We start from the raw sequence: 23,812 nt of genomic DNA, 5'->3' as shown, positions 1-23,812 counted from the left end.
TCACGTAAAGGGGAGAAAGCTTCCAAAAGCACGCTGGGCAGATGGCTTAGATTGGCAATCACGGAGGCCTACAAGGCCAAGGGAGAATACCCTCCTCGGATATTGCTGCTCATTCTACGGGATTAATGGCAGTTTCCTAGGTCAAAAGGGCCGGTGCTACGCCTGAACAAATTTGCAAGGCTGCCACTTGGTTCAACTACTCAACATTTCTCCGACGTTATAGGTTGGACCTACTGACCGCCGCAGATCAAGCCTTCGTAAGGAAGGTACTGCAGGCAGTAGTCCCACCTTAGGGTAAGTTTCTCGGTTATCCTCTCCAAGGTTGTCCTGAAAGGCGATTTTGAGAAAAACTGTTAGACTTATCGATGATGGTATTTCTAAGAGCCTTTCAGGACAACCGCTACTGCCCTCCTTTGTTTATCTTGGAAGTGGTTTTAGGTGTCTAACATGGTTGTTTGGTTTTTTGTGTTTTGTTTTCCAGTATGTCGGAGACCACACAATAACTGAAGCCATGGTGGAAGAGGGGGGGGTTAAAAGGCTGCATGTGTTTCCTGGGAAAATGGGCGGAGCTGCGCTCTCTCCAAGGTTGTCCTGAAAGCCTCTTAAGCCGCGTACACACGAGCGGAATGTCCAACAGAAAAGGTCAGACGGAAGCTTTTCATCGTCTATTCCGATCGTGTGTATGCCTCATCGGACTTTATTTTTCGAAAATTGTGACGGACCTAGAAATAGAACATGTTCTAAATATTTCGGACGGAACTAATTCCTATCAGGAAAACCGCTCGTCTGTATGCTGTTCCGACGGACCAAAAACGACGCATGCTCTGAAGCAAGTACGAGACGGAAGCTATTGGCTACTGGCTATTGAACTTGCTTTTTCTAGTCCCGTCGTAAGTGTTGTACGTCACTGCGTTCATGACGGTCGGACTTTGGTTTAACCGTGTGTAGGCAAGACCGCATGAATGGAATTCCGTCGGAGAAACCTTCGGCGTTTATTCCGACTTCAAAACTGGTCGTGTGTACAGGGCATTAGAAATACCGTCACCGGTAAGTCTAAGTCTTTTCTGCTATGGCCAATCGAATTTGATCGAAATTGAGTTTACGTCGTTTGAAAGAGAAGGTATGGCTATTCAATTTTTTGCAGACCTGATCGCTTTGATCAAATCGCAGGTCCATTGGTTAGAAAAAAAAAAAATCACTCTTCTCTGTTAGGGCTTGCCCAGCTGTGACCACTTTCTATAGCCTGGTATCTGGTAGTGAGCCAGACTCTTCCTATAGGGAATCGCAGGCAATGTGCAGAGCAGGCGGAAGGGAAGTGAGATTGCTGAGTGGAGTTTCGGGTTACTAATCTGTCTGTGAAGCTGACAATGTGATAAGATGGGAGGATTTTGTCTAAAGCCCAGAGAACTGTTTACTCTCAGTTTGTTTGTCCTCCACACACCTCCCATTCTTGTGCAACAGCGGCAACACACGTAATGGGAACCTAGGAAGGCAGTGACACCGCTGCTGATCCACATCTATGTGCAATGCTGACGTGCCGAGGATATTGTCATTGTCTGTCCAGAGACAGCTGCCCTAATAAGCTACACTCTTTTCTTGGGGAGAAAAAAAACTAAAAACAGAATGTATCATGATTTTGTATGTCTCTTTTCTCATTATATTTTATTTATTTTAGGTACTTGTATATTGCTGTCCATTTACGCAGCGATTTACATATACATTGTACGTTCACATGGGTCCCTACCCTCAAGGAGCTTACAATCTAAGGTCCCTAACTCGCATTCATACATACACATACTACGGCCAATTTTAGACAGGATCTAATTAACCCACGAACATGTCTTTGGAGTGTGGGAGGAAACCTGAGTACACGGAGGAAACCCGTGCAAACTCCAGGCAGGTAGTGTCGTGGTTGAGATTCGAACCAGCGACCCTTTTTGCTGCAAGGCAAAAGTGCTATCCATTACATTTATTATGAAAAAAAAAAAATATTGCATATTAATAAATCTATTTGGCTAGCAGGTACTCCTCTTAACATGTTTCCAGTTTCCTCACGTCCTGAAAAGGGAAAAAAAAAATGTTTACTGGGTTCAATAGCTTAAGCTAAAATTTACACTCTCAAATGATTCATCTCAGTGTAAAGTATAAGGCAGCATTTCTCAACCTTTAACAAGGAGAAACCCTTAATTTTGTGATACCTTTTAGAACCACTTTAAAGGTGAAGCATTCTTGCTTGCTGAAAAAAAACAAACTGTAAAAGACTGGCGGCCGCATTGCTGTAGTCGCGTTTTGGTTTCCTGTAGATGCACTAATAAAATGTAGCACAGTAGGTTTAACCAGAAAAACTTCTATTTCCTTTCCAATGGTGAAAGCAAACATTTCTTTAGTAAGACAAAAGATGTGATATCTTCTCTTCCTGCACCTTTATTGTCAGAAAAAAATTTGCATGATACTACAGAGCAGTGTTTCTCAACTCCAGTCCTCAAGGCGCCCCAACAGATCATGGCCGTTTCATCTGAGGGAAATCCTGAAAACATGACCCTGTTGGGCGCCTTGAGGACTGGAGTTGAGAAACACTGCTATAGAGTGTTAATAGAATGGTTATGCACTTTGAGGCTGGGTTCACACTGATGCGAATTGGATTCAGGTTTCCCACATCCAATTTGCGATAGCAGGAGATTGTGATCGGCTCTCTATGGAGCCGGTTCACATATCTCCGCATCGGGTCCGGAGAGATTTGCACAGGAACACTGTGTGTCTTTTGGTCCGTTTCAGGCCCGAATTCAGCCAAAAATTCAGGCTGAAATCGGACCTGTAACGGTGAACAAGGACGCACCAGACTCCTGCTGTGAGCCGCTGCGTGCTCGTATGTGTACCCAGCCTAAAGCTGCACTCGCAGATAAAGATGCATTTGACCTGGTATCTGCCTCTTGTAGTCGCTGTACAGCAGAGCAGTACAATCAGGTTTTGTTGTGGTGCAGGGAACATACTGATAGGAGGGGAGAACAGAGTAACTAAAAGAGGAGCTCGTCAGTTTACTGCTTTTTCTGTCACTGTCCAATCGCAATCTGGGGAAGGGGCGAGACCAATAGGTGTTGTTAAACCGCAGCAAAGAAAAATCATTACTCTTCCTCCTCCCCCCTCCCCCTTGACTTCCACCCCTCCCTAACAGCATATGAGGTGTGTTATTAAAGAGGAGTTCCACCCAGGGGGGCCGTCAAAAAAAAAAAATTAAAAGTCAGCAGCTACAAATACTGCAGCTGCTGACTTTTAATTGGACACTCGCCTGTCCCTGGGTCCAGCGATGCGGGGGATCGAAGCCCCGCTCGTCCCCCCCTTCCACTCGTCGGCGCCGGCATTTCAACTGTGGGCGCTGGGCTGTGGCTTCACAGCCTGGCACCCACTGCGCATGCGCGAGCGGCGCCGTGATTGGCCGCTCAATCACCTGGGACCTGTAATGGGTCCCAGGTGATTGACAGGAGGGAGGGAGCAGAGCGGAGCCCTTCCTGTGCCTGGGGGGAAGTGATGTCACCAGCCCAGGCAAAGGAACAGGCAGACTACGAGGGACCACCTAGCAACAGGCATTTAGAGGTAAGTGAAAAAAAAAAAATATCCAAATGTTTTTTTGTTTTTTTTTTTTTTAGAATTTTTACAGGTATTTTTGTTTTTTGGGTGGAACCCCACTTTAAATAACCCCCCCTTTTTTATTTATATGCAATGCTTGTCCCCTTCAATATATTCCCCATTTGCACTAATATATTGCTGCAGTCTTGTTTTTCACTGGTCGAAGGCATGGAGAAAATCAATTTCTGTTAGCTGTTTCAACACATCCGCCGTTTTATTCTTTACAGCATCAACTGACTCAAAACGTGTCCCTTTAAGCACAATGATTTAACTTTTGGGAATTCATTTTCGCGTCTCTCGCTTCTTCTTTTGTGCCACTCAAACACGCGCACGAGACAGGCCGTCATTCCCATAGGCTGTAATAAGCGTTTGAAAAGGATCTGTTGGTGTTTTGTGCACTTTTACTACAAATTTTAAATTGACACGTTGTTCAACTCTTAAAACTTAGCATTTTTTTTTTCGGCACACTACAGAAAACACAACCAAAGTAAATGGCGACTCGCAATCAACTGAACGTCATAGAGTGTTGCTGCTTGTCATGCAGGTTCAAACATGTTTAAGGTCACCACACATGCATTTCTAACCGGTTCTGACGGCTTTGTTTGCTAGGTGGGATCACAGTCTCGTTATTTTATAGACATACCTTGTATACACACCCTCTTGCCACTCCAATAATCTGCCAGGACAGGGTAAGAAAGGACTCCAAACAGGCTTTTCAGTGCTTACACAAGGCGATGGACCATTTCACCACCCCATGTGACAGCGCTGAGCCAGTCACGCTAGCCCATGCCTTGAAATGTAATCTCTGGTGGAGCCTGTGTCAGGCGTTCAAAAGGTGATCCTACTGAATGCCTGTAAATGCCAATTTACAATTGGACTAATGTGCTGCATTACAGTGGGAGTAATGTGCCAAAACCGTGAGCCAAGAGTTGGGCTGTGGCATGGCCCCATTGACTTCAATGGCTAAGTTTGGGGGTGCTACCTGTCAGCTTGTCTGGCCTCAATGCTTTGTGCATGAACAGCCCCCTCTAACTGTATTTTAGACTTTGGGTGGTTGGGTTTTTGTTTTTTTTTTAACATCCCTCAGCCACCCATGTGGAGGTGGCCTAACATACAGTAGGAGGAATGAGTCGCATGCTCACCCATAACTGTAGGTGGTGGGTATTTTAGTGTACTCCCAGGGGGCTAAGCGGAGCAGCGGTGAAGCAAATGACAGGTGAGTATGCACTGCTTGGAAGGGGTGTGGAGTTGGACAATGACTCCCTTTTCTTTGCCCTGCTTGGGTAAAGGAAAGTATCACTTTATACTAGACCTGAACTAAAAAAGTGAAGTCCTATGTAATATGGAACTTTTAGAAAAAGTAACTGTGCCTAAGCCAGACCCTAAAAAAAAAAATACTCTGCTTGAATTCCTCCTTAAAAATAGTAGACTGCTTCCTAGTATGTGAGGGTGTCTAGTTAATCCTGTGCCTATGGGCCTCATAGCTTTCTATCTGCAGTGTGAGATCTAAGGCACTGATACTTTTGACTGCTTGTCTCAGAGCGGACTTTTCGACCGGACTGGTCCAACGGACCGAGTCCGGCGGACAATTCGACCGTGTGTGGGCTTCATCGGACCTGCAGCGGACTTTTTTGGTAGAAAATCTGACGGACTTTAGATTTGGAACATTCAAATCTTTACGTCGGAACTCCGCCGGACCCAGTTTCTATCGAAAAGTCCGCTCGTCTGTATGCTAGTCCGACGGACGAAAACCGATGCTAGGGCAGCTATTGGCTACTGGCTATCAACTTCCTTATTTTAGTCCAGTCGTACGCGTACGAATCCGTCGGACTTTGTTGTGATCGTGTGTAGGCAAGTCCGTTCATTCGGAAAGTCTGTCGGATAGTCCATCGGACCAGTCTGGTCGAAAAGTCCGCTCGTGTGTACGCGGCATTCGAGTGAGATTTGGTGAGGTCACCACCGTGCTGATCACTGTTCTCCTTGCTGGAGGCTCTGACAGGAGGAAGCAAAGCCCTTCATCTTCCAAGATGGCCTCTACCATACAGAGAAACCGTGCAGAGCAAGGCATGGTAAGTCGGTAATGGGGAAAAGACCAGCTGCAGGAGACCACAGGCAAAACTTGTTGTGACTAGACCTTTGCCCCTTCCTACTGAATTTTGAGCACTGCTTGTAAAGTGTTTTAGCCACAAGCAGTTTAAGCTTTTTACTTCTCTAAAGGGCTTGATGTAGTTCCTTCATTACCTGTATCACCTGATAATTCAGAAAACTTGCATGAATATTTATCATTTTTATGAAATGTCTTTTTTTTGCGATTTTGTAAGTAAGTGCCAATTGTTTCGACATCCGTGCATATCGTGGCTGCAAGGATTACATTATGAGTTGATTTTGCAGGTCCTCTACATACCAGTCTCTTGGAACGGCGGTAACGGTCAGGTACACTCAGGGAAGTTGGACTGGAGTTCTTGGAAAAGATGTTATCGGCGTCCCGAAAGGAGTGAATGGGACATATTTGGTCAACGTCGCTTCTATCTTGGAGTCTGAAAGTTTCTTCATGCCACAGATCAAATGGCAAGGGATTCTGGGACTGGCTTACAGCACCTTGGCCAAGGTGAGACTGATTTTGGTTTAAATATGATAATGTTTTGTATTCAAACTCCAGTTTTTTGTACGTGCATACAAAGACAGCTATAGGCTTCAACTTGGCATGGTCCTTTGCTCTCCCGTGGAAGTTAAAGTTTAAAAAAAAAAAAAAAAATACTCTTGGAGTGCCAAACTACCACCCCACCCCTTGAAACTCCAAGGGTTAAATGCTTGGTAAGTAGAGGAATAAGCTTTAATATTTACCATATTCCTTTTTCTGGCAGGCTTCCTCCTTGCTGTGTGACGGGTCCCTTGAAGACTCTTCTCAATGGCTGGTGGTCACACACCAATATCGTCACATACAAAGCAGGACCAATAGTCCTGCATTGTGCGATGGGCAGTGCAATGTCAACTCCCTTCCCCCACACTGCAAGGGGTAAATGCTTGGAAAAGTATAGGAAGAGGAATAAGCTGTAATACCTTATTCCTTGCCCTGGGCAGGCTTCCAGAGCTTACCCGTTTTTCCTCCAACACTCCAGGCTGTGGGCAGGCCCACGCTATTCTCAGATACAGTACAGAGCTATTGGTTCTGCTTTGTATGTGATGATATCACAGCACCTTAGATAAGAGTCTTCAAGGAACCAGTCACACAGCATAGAGGAAGCATGCCAGTGTGAGGAATAAGGTAAATATTATAGTTATTTCCTCCACCCTTACCTGTCCTGGATGGACACAAGTATAAAATGTGGTGGACCTGGAGCTTGGCTTGTTCTCCAATAAGGTAATGCTTGCCAATGAGAGCAGGGACTGGGCATTGCACATTCCTTTATAGTGATGCAATGCAGAGCTTGTGTTGGAGAAAGCTGGACAACCCAGAGCAAGGCCAGTTGTTAAAACAGCAGATTGCGTATATAGCCAAACCTGATTTCTGTGTTTTCCTGTGCTGGGTTTATAGGTGATAAGTCAATACTTATGTTTGTTCTATGTGAGGATAATTCGCTACACCCAAAGTCAACACAACATCCACACATGAAGTCATTTACCTGAACTGCTTATCTTTGTCCCTCAGACTCCCTCCCTCTACACATGCAGTAAACTCCCTACAGCAAAGGAGTGTAAGGTGCGACAGACAGACAGGCTATATGGTGACCATATCCCAGATATAAAAGGAAAGCACAATTTTTAACCAGAATTGTAATAATTTCTCTCCACTTTTCTTGTAATTCCTTTATTAGTATAAAAGAGTCATAGAAAGACATATACAATATAAATATGCAGCTTAGTACATTGACAATAGAAACTTCAATATATGGACAACTGACAAAAAAAGACAACGATCCCAGAGGAAGTATTCAAAATGCTAATCCAATACCATGACTCTAGCATATATAATACTGCTCACCCATAAGTTAGGAGAGCAAACATAAAAACATTGACGATGAAACAAGAAAAATGGCACACATGGTGAGGTCATGCGTGTGGGCAAGTGGAAGACCATGAGTGGTTAAAAAGGTCATCTCGTATCATGTAATTGGGAGGAACAGGGAAGAAAGAGACAGCAGAGTTAAGGGAGAGCGAACAGGACCAGAGGAGGGATGCAGAGGAAAAAGAAATGGGGAAGAGGACCGACAGGGAGGGCAAAAAAAGGGGGGGGTTGGGGGAATAGGGGGGAAGAGAAGGCGCAAGGGTCACCCCGTCATCCCTCTCCCTGGGTAAGGCAAGGCATGTGGAAGTCCACTGTGCGGGGGAGAGCTACATAGTTACATAGTTACATAGTAGGCGAGGTTTAAAAAAGGCACAAGTTCATCAAGTCCAACCTATGTGTGATTTATGTGTCAGTATTACATTGTATATCCCTGTATGTTGCGTTCATTTAGGTGCTTATCTAATAGTTTCTTGAATCCCCGCTGAGACCACCGCCTGTGGAAGGGAATTCCACATCCTTGCCGCTCTTACAGTAAAGAACGCTCTACGTAGTTTAAGGTTAAACCTCTTTTCTTCTAATTTTAATGAGTGGCCACGAGTCTTGTTAAACTCTCTTCTGCGAAAAAGTTTTATTTCTATTGTAGGGTCACCAGTACGGTATTTGTTTATTGAAATCATATCCCCTCTCAAGTGTCTTTTTTCCAGAGAGAATAAGTTCAGTGCTCGCAACCTTTTCTCGTAACTAATATCCTCCGGACCCTTTATTAGCTTTGTTGCCCTTCTTTGTACTCGCTCCATTTCCAGTACATCCTTCCTGAGGACTGGTGCCCAGAACTGGACAGCATACTCTAGGTGCGGCCGGACCAGAGTCTTGTAGAGTGGGAGAATTATCGTTTTATCTCTGGAGTTGATCCCTTTTTAATGCATGCCAATATTCTGTTTGCTTTGTTAGCAGATTGGCATTGCATGCCATTGCTGAGCCTATCATCTACTAGGACGCCCAGGTCCTTTTCCATCCTAGATTCCCCCAGAGGTTCTCCCCCCAGTGTATAGATTGCATTCATATTTTTGCCACCCAAATGCATTATTTTACATTTTTCTACATTGAACCTCATCTGCCATGTAGTTGCCCGCCCCATTAATTTGTTAAGATCTTTTTGCAAGGTTTCCACATCCTGCGGAGTAGTTATTGCCCTGCTTAGCTTAGTATTGTCCACAAATACAGAGATTGAACTGTTTACCCCATCCTCCAGGTCGTTTATGAACAAATTAAATAGAATTGGTCCCAGCACAGAACCCTGGGGAACCCCACTACCCACCCCTGACCATTCCGAGTACTCCCCATTTATCATTGAGGTAGGCATCAGTATACACAATAATTCCACGGCCTCCATGTTTCCATACACAACTCTTCCGTGTTATGCAGTGTGGCTGAGTTCTTCCATGTCTCGTATGTTGTTGACTTTAGCGAACCACAGAGTCTTCGTAGGGGGGTCAGTATCTCTCCAGCGAAGCTGAATGCAGGCCTTCGCTGCATTTAGGAGTTACATTGTGAGAAATAATTTGTATTTTTTAATAGGTCGTGTCATCAAATGCAATAGACAGGCCTCCGGGTTAGCATGCAGATTGAAAGCTGTAAGCTGTTTAATGATAGCGGTGACATCTTGCCAAAACTGTTGAATTTTGGGACATTCCCAAAAAATGTGGAGCATAGTCCCACCCACCGTGCCACAATGCCAACAGAAGTCTGGGACCTGGGGGAACATACGGTGCAGTTTGGGTGGGGGGGGACCCTGTACCATCGAGTAAGGATCTTATAACATGACTCCTGTACCCGCATGGCAATGAACAACTTTTGAGCAAAATGGAGAATCTTTAGTCTTTGGGCAGGAGTAAAACTCAGAGCCAGATCGATTTCCCATTTAGTGAGAAATAGAGAGACATGTTCTTCTCCATGGTGAATCAGGGAGGAATATAGCAAAGAGAGGGAATGACATATCGGTTCCCCTCTGTGACATAGTGATTCAAAACAAGTGAGTGGGCGTAAGATACCTGGGGTACGGGAGCAACGTCAGAGAAAATTGCGCAGTTGAAGGCCACCCCAAAAGTGCAGAGGAGGGTCAATAAGATAGGCTAGGAGACTAATGTCCCTGTGAATGTGAGGAAGTCCGTCAAGTGAGCATAGCCCTGAGCTTTAAGACGACAAAACTGCCCACCCTGAAGACCGGGAATGAATTTGGGACTACCTGAGATGGGAATCATGGGAGAGGGACGTGGAGAAATTGAAGAGTTTTTCAAAAAGTTTCCCAAGCAATCTGTAAAGTACTGCCCAAGGTAGGATGTACGCACCGCTCTCTAGGTATGGGGGATGATATCCAAGGCCAAATCAGAGCCGTACCTTGAGAGTCTTCCAATTCCATGGAGACCCAGAGCTTGACATCCCCATGGCAATGCCAATTAACAATCCTGTTGAGATGTGCGGCCCTATAATATGTCCAAATATCCAGAAGAGCGAGGCCCCCTGAGACCTTCAGTAGCGATAGTCTCTGCAGCGTCTGATGTGGTTTCTGATGTGACCAAATTTCCGGAACTGAGAGCCAATAGTCCGAAAGAAACGTGGCGGAAGCTGTATAGGAAGGGCTTGCAGTAGAAAGAGGATCCAAGGTAGCACTGTCATTTTGAGGGCATTGCAACGGCCAAACCATGTCAGGGTTAAAGAATGCCAGTGCACCAGGTCTTCCTTCAATTTTGGCTCAAAGTTGGATTCATATAGTTTGGATGGGTCAGAAGTGATGTTGATGCCTAAGTATTTAATCGCTGTTGATGCCCGCTGGAAGGGAAAAGAAGGCCGGAGGCTCCAGATCACGCCAGAGTCCACAGAGATGTTAAGGGCAGAGGATTTCCCAAAGTTAGTTTTGAAATGGGACAAAATCCCATACACCTGTAAAGCCATTAGGAGGTTCGGTAGAGAGGTGAGTGGGTCTGTAAGAAAAAAGATCAGGTCATCAGCGAACGCTGCCAACTTATGGTCCCCTGAAGATTTACGGTAATTCTTCTCCACTTAACAAAATCTCCTAGTTAAATCCAAAAACAAAAAATGTAATGTATTGCAATTTACCAGTCCTTCAATGTTGTGATTGCATCATCTTTGTATTTCTTTTCAGTTCATTAAAGGGCACAGCAGAGATTATGATCTCTGATCATTGGTTTATGATGTCATCTTCAATTCAGAATCTCTACTGTGGCCTTCAATGTGCCCCATAACCCAAGCATTGACCTACAGTGCCTTGCAAAAGTATTCACCCCCCTTGGATTTTTACCTATTTTGTTACATTACAGCCTTTAGTTCAATGTTTTTTTAATCTGAATTATATGTGATGGATCAGAACACGATTTCAAACATTCACGTTGTCATTATGGGGGATTGTTTGTAGAAGTTTGAGGAAAATAATTAATTTAATCCATTTTGGAATAAAGCTGTAACATAACAAAATGTGAAGCGCTGTGAATACTTTCCCTAGGTGATCTATGTACATTGAATTTTACCAAACTTTGTTGCAGAGTCCTACCTTTTGTTGTTCTGAAGAAATCTGTGTGTGTGTGTGTGTGTGTGTGTCCATGTGGTAAGTGAATCTGTATGGGGTGGTTTTATAATCCTCAATCAGCTGCTGCACCTGCAGGGCTCTCAGGAAAGGGGCAGGGTCTGCATCCCTTTAGACGTCATTTCCCTTTTGGGAGTATCTTGCCAAAAATGAAATTTGTGTTGCAAGGGATGCCTTGTATCTTAGACTTCTGGGAAAATCAGTGAGCCAATCGCACAAGCAGCAAATGATATTTCTGGGGTTGTGCCATACACCATCTGTGTACAGAACTCCTCCAGGTTGCCATATTGCATTTTACAGAGAATTACAGAGCTGCAGATTGAAAAGGAAAGATGCATTTTAATAACATTCAGTTTCATAATGACTTGTATAGTAATTGTATACGCTATATTATTATTATTTTTATTTGCTAATTTTGTTTCCCACGAAAGTGGAGTTTCTTAAAAAAAAAAAAAAAAAAAAAAGGAAGGTTTGCTTTAGTGAAAGTTTTGGATAGAGTGGAGAAGGCATAGAACCCCTGCCAGTTTTCATTGCTGTCTGTGCCCCCCCCCCCCCCCCACCCTTGTTAGGGAGATTGCCCCTCTCTATTTGTCCTGTTTACCATTATAATTAAAAGTAAAAGAAAATCACAATACTACATTGTGCAACCTCCTTATTTCCCTTTTTGTTCCCTTCAATAAAATAAGATTGAACTAAAAGTAAAAGAAAATCCCAAATTTTGGGTTGTCCCCAGAAAAGGAATGAAGGGGAATTCCACCAATGGGGACACCAGTTCCGGTGACCTTGCGCCCCCCCCCCCCCCCCCCCCCCACGAATTCCCTTAATTTGGAAGGATTTCTTCCCACTTTCTGTTTGGCTATGGGATAGGAAGTGAAGGGAAATCTTGGCAATGGGACACAGATGGCGAAAAAAAAAAAAAATCTGACAGGGGTTATAACCCTCCATTACTCAAAATTATTATTATTATTATTATTATTATTATTATTATTCAAAATGGGAAAAAAAAATTTGCCTATCGTTCTACTTTTAACTCTACAAATTTAGTTTGGAATTTAAAAAAAATAAATAAATAAATATTTGATTGGTTCGATTCCTTATTTTTATTGTTTTCTATCTCTTGATCAAATAAACAAAAGAATAATGCAAAGCAAAGTTTGTTTCATTTTAGAGGCATATTTCATATTCAAAATTAGACTTCTATGTACATTGTAAGTCAGTGTTTCTCAACCGGGCCCCATTCACGTTTGGCGATTTGGAATCTCTGCCATTTTGCCCCGAAACGCGTTTGGGTGGCATTCATTCTAAATGGTGCCCCAACCATGATGTGATTTTGCCACAATTTTCATGCAACAGAATCGCACAGCAAACACCTTTTAAAGTTACGTGAAGCTTGTTGCCCAAACAGGAGCTTCTTTTGGGCGACAAACACGCATAGGGCAGCCCGTTAAAGTGAATGAGCTGTCCTATGCGCGACACTCAGAATCGCGTAAAAATTGCCCACACAAAAATGCAAGTGTGAAGCACGAAAGGCGCCTTGGTTCTAATGGGGAACTTAACGTGAAGAATGTTGGTAGCCAAAATGTATTGTGTAAAGCAATTGTAAAAAACTTCTTCTTTCTTTTTTTTTTTTTTTTTTTTTTTTCTTTTTTTAAATATAACTTTGCAGCCATCAAGCTCCGTGGAACCGTTCTTTGATTCCTTGGTAAAGCAGGCAGATATTCCGAACATTTTCTCCATGCAGATGTGTGGGGCTGGCCTGCCCACAACTGGGTCTGGAAACAATGGCGGCAGTCTTGTAAGTACATCCAGCAGTGCTTTAGACTATAATTTTATTATTCTTTTAGTTTTTTAAATGTCCACAAGGCGTGTTTGAACAAAGAAAAAAAAAAAAAAAATAATGAGCTCCTGCTGTGATATTTGCCTTTTAATCTGGAGCTGTCTTATGCAGTACCTCTTCACAACCACAAGATGTCCTGGTGGCCAGAGTCTCTCCGTTTGAAAACTGGGGACTCTTGTGAATATATGGCGTCATGGCCTTGCATGTACTCACAGTACAACAGTAGAGACTGGCACTGATGTCATTATGTCATTACAAATTTCTGCATCAGCAAGGACCGACCATCCTAGAGAATAAGGAAAGGGATGGTCAGCACTCAGGCTGACATTAAAAAGTATTCTTTTACAATGATGTTAAAACTGCCTACACGTTTCGGCGTTAGTCAGCCACGACCACTACAATGTTGTACATGTCTTTTCTATAAAGGAATACTATTTTTTGGATGTCGTCCTGAATGCCGACCATCCCTTTTCTCATTCTGGTATGTTGGAGGTGTCGACAGCCTAGAGGTCTGAGCACCGGACAGAGCTGTTATTTGGGAAGGTTGTAGCGCCTAAATATCTGTTTATCCTAGAGCAAGGGTCTCAAAACTTTCTATACAAGGGGCCAGTTTACTGACCATCAGACTTTAGGGGGCCAGCCGGAGTAGACAATGTCCTATCTTTGGTGTGAGTGGCAGGACTAGTACCTCATTGTTGGTGTTAGTGGAAGGAATTGTGCCCCATCATTGTCAGTGGGAGGAATTGTGCCCCATCATTGTCAGTGGGAGGAATTGTGCCCCATCATTGTCAGTGGGAGGAATTGTGCCCCATCCTTGGTATCAATTAAAGGAATTGTGCCCCATCCTTGGTATCAATGGAAGGAATTGTGCCCCATCCTTGGTATCAATGGAAGGCATTGTGCCCCATCCTTGGTATCATTGGGAGGAATTGTGCCCCATCATTGGTGTCAGTGGGAGGAATTGTGCCCCATCATTGGTGTCAGTGGGAGGAATTGTGCCCCATCATTGGTGTCAGTGGGAGGAATTGTGCCCCATCATTGGTGTCAGTGGGAGGAATTGTGCCCCATCATTGGTGTCAGTGGGAGGAATTGTGCCCCATCATTGGTGTCAGTGGGAGGAATTGTGCCCCATCATTGGTGTCAGTGGGAAGAATAGTGCCCCATCATTGGTGTCAGTGGGAAGAATTGTGCCCCATCATTGTCAGTGGGAGGAATAGTGCCCCATCATTGTCAGTGGGAGGAATTGTGCCCCATCATTGTCAGTGGGAGGAATTGTGCCCCATCCTTGGTATCAATTAAAGGAATTGTGCCCCATCCTTGGTATCAATGGAAGGAATTGTGCCCCATCCTTGGTATCAATGGAAGGAATTGTGCCCCATCCTTGGTATCATTGGGAGGAATTGTGCCCCATCATTGGTGTCAGTGGGAGGAATTGTGCCCCATCATTGGTGTCAGTGGGAGGAATTGTGCCCCATCATTGGTGTCAGTGGGAGGAATTGTGCCCCATCATTGGTGTCAGTGGGAGGAATTGTGCCCCATCATTGGTGTCAGTGGGAGGAATTGTGCCCCATCATTTGTGTCAGTGGGAGGAATTGTGCCCCATCATTGGTGTCAGTGGGAAGAATAGTGCCCCATCATTGGTGTCAGTGGGAAGAATAGTGCCCCATCATTGTCAGTGGGAGGAATAGTGCCCCATCATTGTCAGTGGGAGGAATAGTGCCCCATCATTGTCAGTGGGAGGAATAGTGCCCCATCATTGTCAGTGGGAGGAATAGTGCCCCATCATTGTCAGTGGGAGGAATAGTGCCCCATCATTGTCAGTGGGAGGAATAGTGCCCCATCATTGTCAGTGGGAGGAATAGTGCCCCATCATTGTCAGTGGGAGGAATAGTGCCCCATCATTGTCAGTGGGAGGAATAGTGCCCCATCATTGTCAGTGGGAGGAATAGTGCCCCATCATTGTCAGTGGGAGGAATAGTGCCCCATCATTGTCAGTGGGAGGAATAGTGCCCCATCATTGTCAGTGGGAAGAATAGTGCCCCATCATTGTCAGTGGGAAGAATAGTGCCCCATCATTGTCAGTGGGAAGAATAGTGCCCCATCTTTGTCAGTGGGAAGAATAGTGCCCCATCTTTGTCAGTGGGAGGAATTGTGCCCCATCATTGTCAGTGGGAGGAATAGTGCCCCATCATTGTCAGTGGGAGGAATAGTGCCCCATCATTGTCAGTGGGAGGAATAGTGCCCCATCATTGTCAGTGGGAGGAATAGTGCCCCATCATTGTCAGTGGGAGGAATTGTGCCCCATCATTGTCAGTGGGAGGAATTGTGCCCCATCCTTGGTATCAATGGAAGGAATTATGCCCCATCCTTGGTATCAATGGAAGGAATTATGCCCCATTGTTTGTGTCAGCAGCATGAATTACGCCCCATAGTTTGTGTCAGTGGGTGGAATAGTACCCCAAGGGCCAGATAAAGGCAAGCAAAGGGCCACAGTTTGAAAACCGCTGCCCTAGAGAATAGCCAGACAGGACCAGTCGGTGAGATGTGACTGGCCTGAAGTCTTCAGAAAATGTGCGTATAAAAAGCATGATATACAGTCAGCCTTAAAGAATGGGCTTTCTTGTAGTTAATCTAAAATTTCAATTTTCAGTTTTAGATGGTTTACACCCCCATTTGAGAGATTTTTCCATCACTTCCTGCTGTACCACTGGAGCAGGAAATGAGGGGGATTTCCAAATGGATACACGGATGGCTTTAAACATTTTGTAGCCTTTTTTGAAATTTGAATGTTTTAACACTATTTAAAGTGTATGCCCATTAACCAGATTTACCCCCAAACCTCCCACCATCATTCTCCCCCGCAACCCCCCACCCCCTTTTAGATCATGTCCCAGAATTATTTTTACTCTTCTAACAAGAAACTGCTTTACTGCCTCTATAGAGCTTCTACAGCTCTATTACTTCCTGTGACTTCATCACCTAAAGAAATACCCAAAAATTCAGGCATTGGGCAAAGCACTAGTCACCAGTATTGCCTATGGTCTCGCTGCAGCAGATTGCTTCCCATTACTGACTTCTGTCTTGTTCTGTGTCTCTGCATGGAGGTGGCCAGCAGGCTTTGGTTCTTAATGCCAGAGCTACTCCCCCCACCCTACGGTGATCTGATATCCTGTGGGGTCATATTCAAGACCGGACGGAATTCTTGGAATATAGGAGCACAGATCCACAGAATGAATGGAGCAGGCAGATTCTTGCACTGCACGTCCTCCAGTACAGCTTCCTCTCCAGCAAAGAGAACAGTGAGCAGCATAGTAATGAGACTACCAAATCTTACCCTAAACCTGGAGCAACAAGCAGTTGGAGGCAGAAGTAACCTCCCACACTGCAGATATACAACTATGAGGCTAAAGGCAAAGGGAGTGCACTGTTATTGCTCAATAAAAATGTAAGACCATGTATTTTTTCAGGGACACAATTAGCATTTCTAGGTGTTAACTAGAAGATGGCAAATATTTACTCTTTGAGGCCAGATCTACTCTAATAGTCCTATTTGCAGGTCATGGGTGGGATGGAACCAACGCTGTACACGGGGGACATCTGGTACACCCCCATCACTGAGGAGTGGTATTATCAAGTGGAAGTTCTCAAGTTTGAAGTCGGAGGGATGAACTTGAACCTGGACTGTAAAGAGGTACGATGTCTAATAGAGTTGTGTAAAATCATTTATCTTATTTATGTATTTGTAATTTTTGTACCATTGTTAGCCATTGAGTAATGCAGAAAGTCCTGAGTTTAAGACCTTCCCGGCTGGCCTATAGCAGAATGACGGCCGGGCGGTGGCTTTTCCATTCCATTCTATATTGCACCCCCGGGGGCACGCAGCACGGTGATCGGAGGTGAGCTGTGTCTCTCGGACATTAGTGCAGCCTTGTTGGCGCCCATTAGTGCAGCCTCATCTGTGAAGGAGAGAACACTACTTATTTGCACATTTGTGTAACAGAAACCAAGAGGGGTTTTTTTTCCAAAATTTTTGGTCTTTGACAAACAATAAAAAACCCAGTGATGATTAAATGCCACCGAAAGAAAGTTCTATCTGTCTAAAAAAAAAAAAAAAAAAAAAAAAAAAAAAGAAAAATGTCATATGGGTGCAGTGTTGCATGACCGTGCAATTGTCATTTAAAGTGCGAAGGCACCGAAAGCTGAAAATTGGCCTGGGCGGGAAGGGGGTGAAAGTGCCTGGTATTGAAGTGGTTAAAGGGGGACTCCACTCTTGCTATCAAAAATAAAAATTTTTAATCCATAAACTTGTCCCTGTATACAAGTGAGAAAAAAACCCATACTAGTCCAATGGAGTCCAGTGTTGTCTTGCTTGTAGGGAACGTTCTCCCTACACTGCTCATATCTGGGACCGCCATCTTGAATAATTTTTCGGCGCATGCACAGATGTACCACAGGGATCTTCGCCAGTTTCTGGCAGCTCTCTATGGCATCCCTGTGCATGCACTGGACCCCTTACGCATGCGCAAACGCACTACAATCTTCTGGCAGACTTCTACAATGTCTGGCAGACATCCCCCAACATTCCATCCAATGATCTACACCCTGAGATGAGTGATGTAGAAATCCCAGGAGGCAGTTTGTAGGACCAGACGCATGTGCAGAAATGAAACAACAAATCCCAGATTGACTCTCCGCTTTTCTGCACATGTGTGGGGGTCTGGAAACCTCATCCTCAGCTAGGCAAGAATGACAAACCTGAACTGTAAGGGGAAAAAGAAAAAATGATAAAAGGGCTAAAGGTTCACTTTAAGTCAGTGGTTCTCAACCTGGGGGTCGGTACCCCCTCGGGGGTCAAATGATGATTTGCCAGGGGTCACCAAATCCTGGGCTATTCCTGAAGCCCGCACCTCTCTCCCAGCCTTTTTGCGGCCACCCAGCAGGGCTGTCCCTGGAGCCCGCGGCCACCCACTACAGTTCTAAGATCAGCAGATGACCTTGATCAAGAGCACCCAAGTTGGCTGATCAGAACTCCCCCCAGCATTACCACTCATCCCATTCTCCCCCCACCCCCCACCAAGGAGTAAGAGAAGGAATGAAAATAGAGAATACGTGGAAGGGAGAGGAAAAGAGGGGGAAGAACAAATAAAAATGGAGTGAAAGAATAAGAGAAAGAATAAGAAAGACGGATAGAGAGGGATGGGGAAAAAAACCCAAGAAATTAGGATAGAGAGGGGTAAAAGAGAATGAAAGGAGAACAAAGAGAAAGCGTGGTAAATCCTAAAATGTACCATAAGGGGTTTAATAATGTACGAGTGGAAGGGACTCAGGGAGCGCTAAATGTCCATAGGTTAGGGGCGCAAATTACCTACTTGTCATGCCTTGGGTGCTGACAACCCATGCTACGAAAATAATTTTACTGTTAGGGGTCCTCACAACTTGTGAAATTTTATCAAGGGGTCACAGCACTAGAAAGGTTGAGAACCACTGCTTTAAGTGATGCTCTTTATTGGCTAAATTGATGCAAGCTGTCGGGCCCCTTATCTCCCTTTATACAGTGGTTCAGGTTTGTTCCTCCTTGTTACCATTTTCAGAACTATTTAAAAGCCCAAACATAGGTCCTTGAAAGACTGCGTGTGTAATTTTATACATTTTATATGTATTTATATACATAATCAGAACATTATTACCATTTGTGTGGCAGTTTGTTTTGTGAGACTGTATAACTGTGTACAGATGAATCTGCTTGTATTTCCTGTAGTGCTTGATAAACAAGGTGTCCATATGTTTAACCGTAAAATGTCGGATCAGGTTTTTCTGGCTTCGCGAGTCCATAGAGGCTCCTTGGGCAGGAGCAGGCGAAGTATGCAGAAGAGTAAGCCTTGGTGTCCAGGCTTACTTTAGGGGTTTGCTTAATGTTGGGCATACTTTGGGGGGGGGGGGGGGGGTTAGGTTAGTGTTGGCCTCTCTTTAGGGGTTAGTTTACTGCTGGGCTTGCTTTGGGATTTGGGTTAGTGGTGGGCTCACTTTGGCGTTAGGTTGGTGGTGGACCCACTTTAGGGGTTTGGTTACTGTTGGGTCTACTTTGGGGAGTTAGTGCTGCGCTTAATTTGGGAGTTAGGTTCGTGTTGGTCTAATTTTAGGGGTTAGGTTAATGTTGGGCTTACTTTGGGGGTTAGTTTAGTGCTGGGCTTACTTTCGGGGGTTAGGTTAGTATTGGGCTTACTTTAATGGTTAGTGTAGTGTTGGCCTTACTTTTGAGGGTTAAGGTAGTAGGGGTTAGGTTAGTATTGAGTTCACTTTAGGAGTTAGGTTGTTGTTGGGCTCACTTTGGGGGTTAGGTTAGTGTTGGGCTTACTTTGGGGGTTAGGTTAGTATCTGGCTTACTTTTGGGAGTTAGATTAGTATTGGGCTTACTTTGAGGGTTAAGTTAGTATTTGGCTCACTTTGGGGGTTAGTTTAGTGTTGGGCTCACTTTTGGGGTTAGTATAGCGTTGGACTTGCTTTAGGGGTTAAGTTAGTATTGGTCTCACTTTGGGGGTCAAGTTAGTGGTGGGCTCACTTTGGGGTTTAGGTTCGTGTTGGGTTTACTTATAAGGTTAGTTTAGTGCTGGCTTTGGTGGTTAGATGAGTGGTGGATTCACTTTAGGGGTTAGATTAGTAGCATACTTTGAGGGTTCATATAGTATTTGGCTCACTTTGGAGGTTAGTTTACTGCTAGGCTCACTTTATGGGTTAGATTAGTATTGGGCTTACTTTTGAGGGTTAAGTTAGTATTTGGCTCACTTTGGGAGTTAGGTTAGTGTTGGGCTCACTTTTGGAGGTTAGGTTAGCATTTAGGGTTGCAGAAGGATTAGGAGTTGAGCTGCTCCTTTAGTAGAGAAGTATTACAACAGCCGATCCGCCCTATACGCTCACTATGCAAGCTGCGTAGGGCCCCGCCGCTGTGGGGGGGTCCTCTAAGGGTGGATCGGCTCTGCTCCCGGTGTCTTGCAGAAAAAGGTCCCCCGGCGGATAATGACCCCTCTGTACTGCGCAGGTGCAGCACTTGCGCAGTACGAAGCACTACTGAGCCGTCTAAAATAGTCGAACATACACACACACCTGTGAGTCAGCTGTACACCGCGCCTGCACAATGAAGACCACATTGAACACCACATTCTAACAGACAAAGCCGCACGCTCCCGATGCTACCAGACAATGCCGCACGGGCCCGATGCTCGTGCTACTCTGCAAGGGGCGGGTAAACCCACCCATCAACATTGCAAAACCCGCCCTTCATTTCTTTAAACACACCCCGCAAAACAGCCCTGCCCATTAATTGAATATTCGGCCTCTTCTGTAGCATCCGGCCCTTACACGATATCTCAGTTATACACCCGCCCCTTGTAGAGTAGCACGAGCATCGGGAGCGTGCGGCAGCGTCAGGCATAATGTCCTGTTCATTGCGCAGGCGCCGTGTACAGCCGACTCACAGCTGTTCAGCTTTGGATATTTTCAGTGGCTCCCTTGTTTTTCGTCCTGCGCAAGCGCTGTACCTGCGCAGTACAGGGAGGTCATTATCCGCCGGGGGGGACCTTTCTCGGCAGAACACCGGAGCTCCAATCTGCTCGGACAATCCCCATTCCCCAGCAGCCCCTATTTCCGGATGGCCTCTCCGTCCCCCTCCTCCTCCTCCTCCTCCCCTCCCCCGGGCGGGCCCCTGATGGAGGAGGGCTGGCTTGGAGTGGTAACAAGTTTCTGGTCGGAACACACAGGGAATCACAGATAATACAGGTATGCTGGAGTGCTCAGAGGATAATACAGGTGCCAGGATTTGGGTTGCAGGCAGGAACACACACTAGGGATAGCTGAGAGCTGAACAGTGGAGATCACAGGAGCAGGATGAAGAATGAAGGTAATGGCGGGACAGAGGAAGACAGGGAATCACTGAGAATGCTAAGAGGTGCTGGGGGTCTGACTGCTAATATAAGGGGGGACCTCTGTGCGGACTCTGATGCAAGGAGGGGCTTTCTGGGGACCCTGATGTTCTCCCCAGCCTGACTGTCCCTGGCCGCCCCTTTTTCATTCTATGGATTTCAGTTCTGTCGATTATGGAGGCTTAACATCATATGTGGGTGTTACCAAGGGTGGTCTGCATGCAAATGTGGCCTGCCTAGGAATGCCCATCTCCCATCAAGGCAATCTGATATCTGTAGAACTCTTCCCAAGAGCCAGCCCACTGCTTGTATCAATGCTGAGGGCCCTTGGGAGGAATACGGAGTCAGGGCCCTGGGATGTTTTCGGGTATCAATGTATGGCACTCTGCCAGCCCTTATTACCATCCATGATCTGCTGCATAGAGAAGCGCAGTAACCAAGTGATGATGTCACTTGTTCTAAAATAAGGTATGTAATCAAAAAACAGGTTTTATTTGAAATGTATTTTATTATTATTGTTATTTCATTATTTGAAATTTTCATTATAGCATGTTAATGGGGCGGGGACCAGGATAAGCAAAATATAAGCACATTAACCCCTTCCCGCCCAGCCCCTGCATTCTTTTAATAGGATCTGTATGCCGGGGGGGGGTTGTGGTGAAGGATCAGCGATCATGTGACCACTGTGATTGACATCACAGTGGTCACATTGTTTGGAGCCGGTCCTGTGGGCTACCAATCGTAGGTGCAATCGGTAAGTTATTATATTGCAGCTTACCAATACTTAGATGTGATGGCTGCATTAGTTTTATTTTTTAGGCTTCCTTTCTTTGCTTCACCTGGTGATCTTTCAACCAAACAAGCTGTCCTGCAGATGTTGCAGGGATGAGACAGACCATTTACCACTGACCGAGGAGTTTACAATGATCAGCTTTTATTTCTTCATGTGAAACCTTCATCTCAAAAGGAACACAACTATTTGCTGTAACTGATTATAAAGTGTGAGCTGGAATTTGGCTTCATTTTGATAGGGTATCTAAATCCGCTAGTACCCCCAACACCCCCCTCAGCCCCCTATCCGATTAGCAGTGCAGCTGTCCAAAGGTGTCTCTGTTGCTCCTTCATCCAGAGTGGGGGCACTCTAATACAGGAGGTGTGTTGCTGGGCAGATTATCAGGTGAAAACAGAAGGGGGAAAAAAAGCCTTAAGAAAGAAAACAAATGCAGCCGCCACATTTAATGATTGCAATATATTATATTCTTGGTTTAGGATTTAATACCGCTTCTAGTATAACTTACTTTCCATGCTTTTAGCACTGCACTGCATGTGGTGTTAAGTGACCATAAAATCTAAAAATCTAAAATATTTTAATTTATTGTTTTAAAATTTTAATACAATAATATAATATGATTTAGATGTCTCCTGGACAGGCTTGCATGCCAGTTCTTATCATCTATTCTGAATGACACGATCACTACTTATGGCTTATTACTTTTCTTCCAGTACAACACCGACAAAGCCATTGTGGACAGCGGCACCACACTCCTGCGTCTCCCAGACAAGGTCTTCAATGCCATGGTGGAAGCCATTGTTCAAACATCTTTGGTAAGATCCTCAGATGTAAGATGTACAGAATAACTGCCGTCCCCTATATGGGGGGACCTTAAAAAATGGTTCTGTACACAGACGCTGGGTATACCACAAGGTTTACTACAAGAAACTGAAGGAATAATAGAGACATTCCCCCATAGGTCTAGTTCACACCATAATATTCAAATAGTCGCGCTAATAAATGCAATGATTAAGTGAACAAAAGGTAAGTATCGTAACAAATTATAAACAATTACATAAACATGATGTAGGTGATATCAAAAAAATGATTGAAAAAATGGTGGAAAAAGAAAAAAAAATAATTACAAATAAAGTCCACATGAGTACAAACACTGGAGGATTCCTTAAATGACAGTTCAGACAGTGTTTCCCGCCACCAGACACTTGAGTGAAGAATCCCTCTGTGGCACCCACCACCTTATGTTTCCTCACATATGACGTCTTCCTGGGCACTGGAAGACGTCATATGTGACGAAACGTGTCAGGCGGCGCTACGTGTTGACCTCATCGCATCCTCCCTGATCCTGGAAGTTCGGGAGGTTTGAGGAAGAAGCTCCTGGGTCCTGTGTCATTGTCTTGGTGACTGTCATTGACCTTTTTTTTTTTTAATAAATCACATTGGATCGTTCTTGTTGGTGTTCAGCCTTCTTTTCTTTCTCATTGATCATCAGTGGCGAGCCGTGGCTTGCACCTAGCACATTCCGTAATGCAGTGATTGCTCATCTGGAGCGGCGTTCCTTTGTTTGAACTCGGATGTTTTACTTGTTTGTCGGCAAACAACCAGTTTTAAACCAAGGCTGTTATTTTACTTGTGGAATGTAAGTGCATTTTCATACTATTTTCATAAAGTAGCTCATACGTTATCACACTATTGGAGTTTTTTCTCCTTTATACCAATCTCCACGGCTGTTGTCATGGTTGTTCTGGAGATGACTAGCGGGAGTTTGGAAATATAGGAAGACCCCCCACCACCACCACCATTAGTGGGAACCTGGAACTGCAGGAGGACCCCTCCATCCATACTATCCCTTACAGGGTTACTATTAAGCTCCTTTGACCCTTCTGGTGATAGAATGTCCACATCATCTGGTAAGCGCCCCTATTAATAAGGTGGTGGGTGCCACAGAGGGATTCTTTACTCAAGTGTCTGGTGGCGGAACACTGTATGAACTGTCATTTAAGGAATCCTTTAGTGTTTATACTGACATGGACTTTAT

At 44.8% G+C, this 23,812-nt stretch overlaps 1 protein-coding gene across 1 annotated transcript in view; it reads left to right on the top strand.

Moving 5' to 3' along the window:
• Positions 1–23,812, top strand: part of BACE2 (beta-secretase 2) — a 93,649-nt gene that overhangs the window by 39,377 nt on the left and 30,460 nt on the right. Inside the window, exons 3-6 of the mRNA XM_073617224.1 lie at positions 6,016–6,232; positions 12,898–13,026; positions 16,625–16,759; positions 22,488–22,589. Of these exons, the coding sequence (XP_073473325.1) occupies positions 6,016–6,232; positions 12,898–13,026; positions 16,625–16,759; positions 22,488–22,589 (583 nt within the window). The remainder of the gene's footprint in view (positions 1–6,015; positions 6,233–12,897; positions 13,027–16,624; positions 16,760–22,487; positions 22,590–23,812) is intronic.

This window comes from Aquarana catesbeiana, linkage group LG02, assembly GCF_042186555.1.
Source record: "Aquarana catesbeiana isolate 2022-GZ linkage group LG02, ASM4218655v1, whole genome shotgun sequence".
NCBI classification, from domain to species: domain Eukaryota; kingdom Metazoa; phylum Chordata; class Amphibia; order Anura; family Ranidae; genus Aquarana; species Aquarana catesbeiana.
This window is presented reverse-complemented; position numbering and strand designations above follow the sequence as displayed.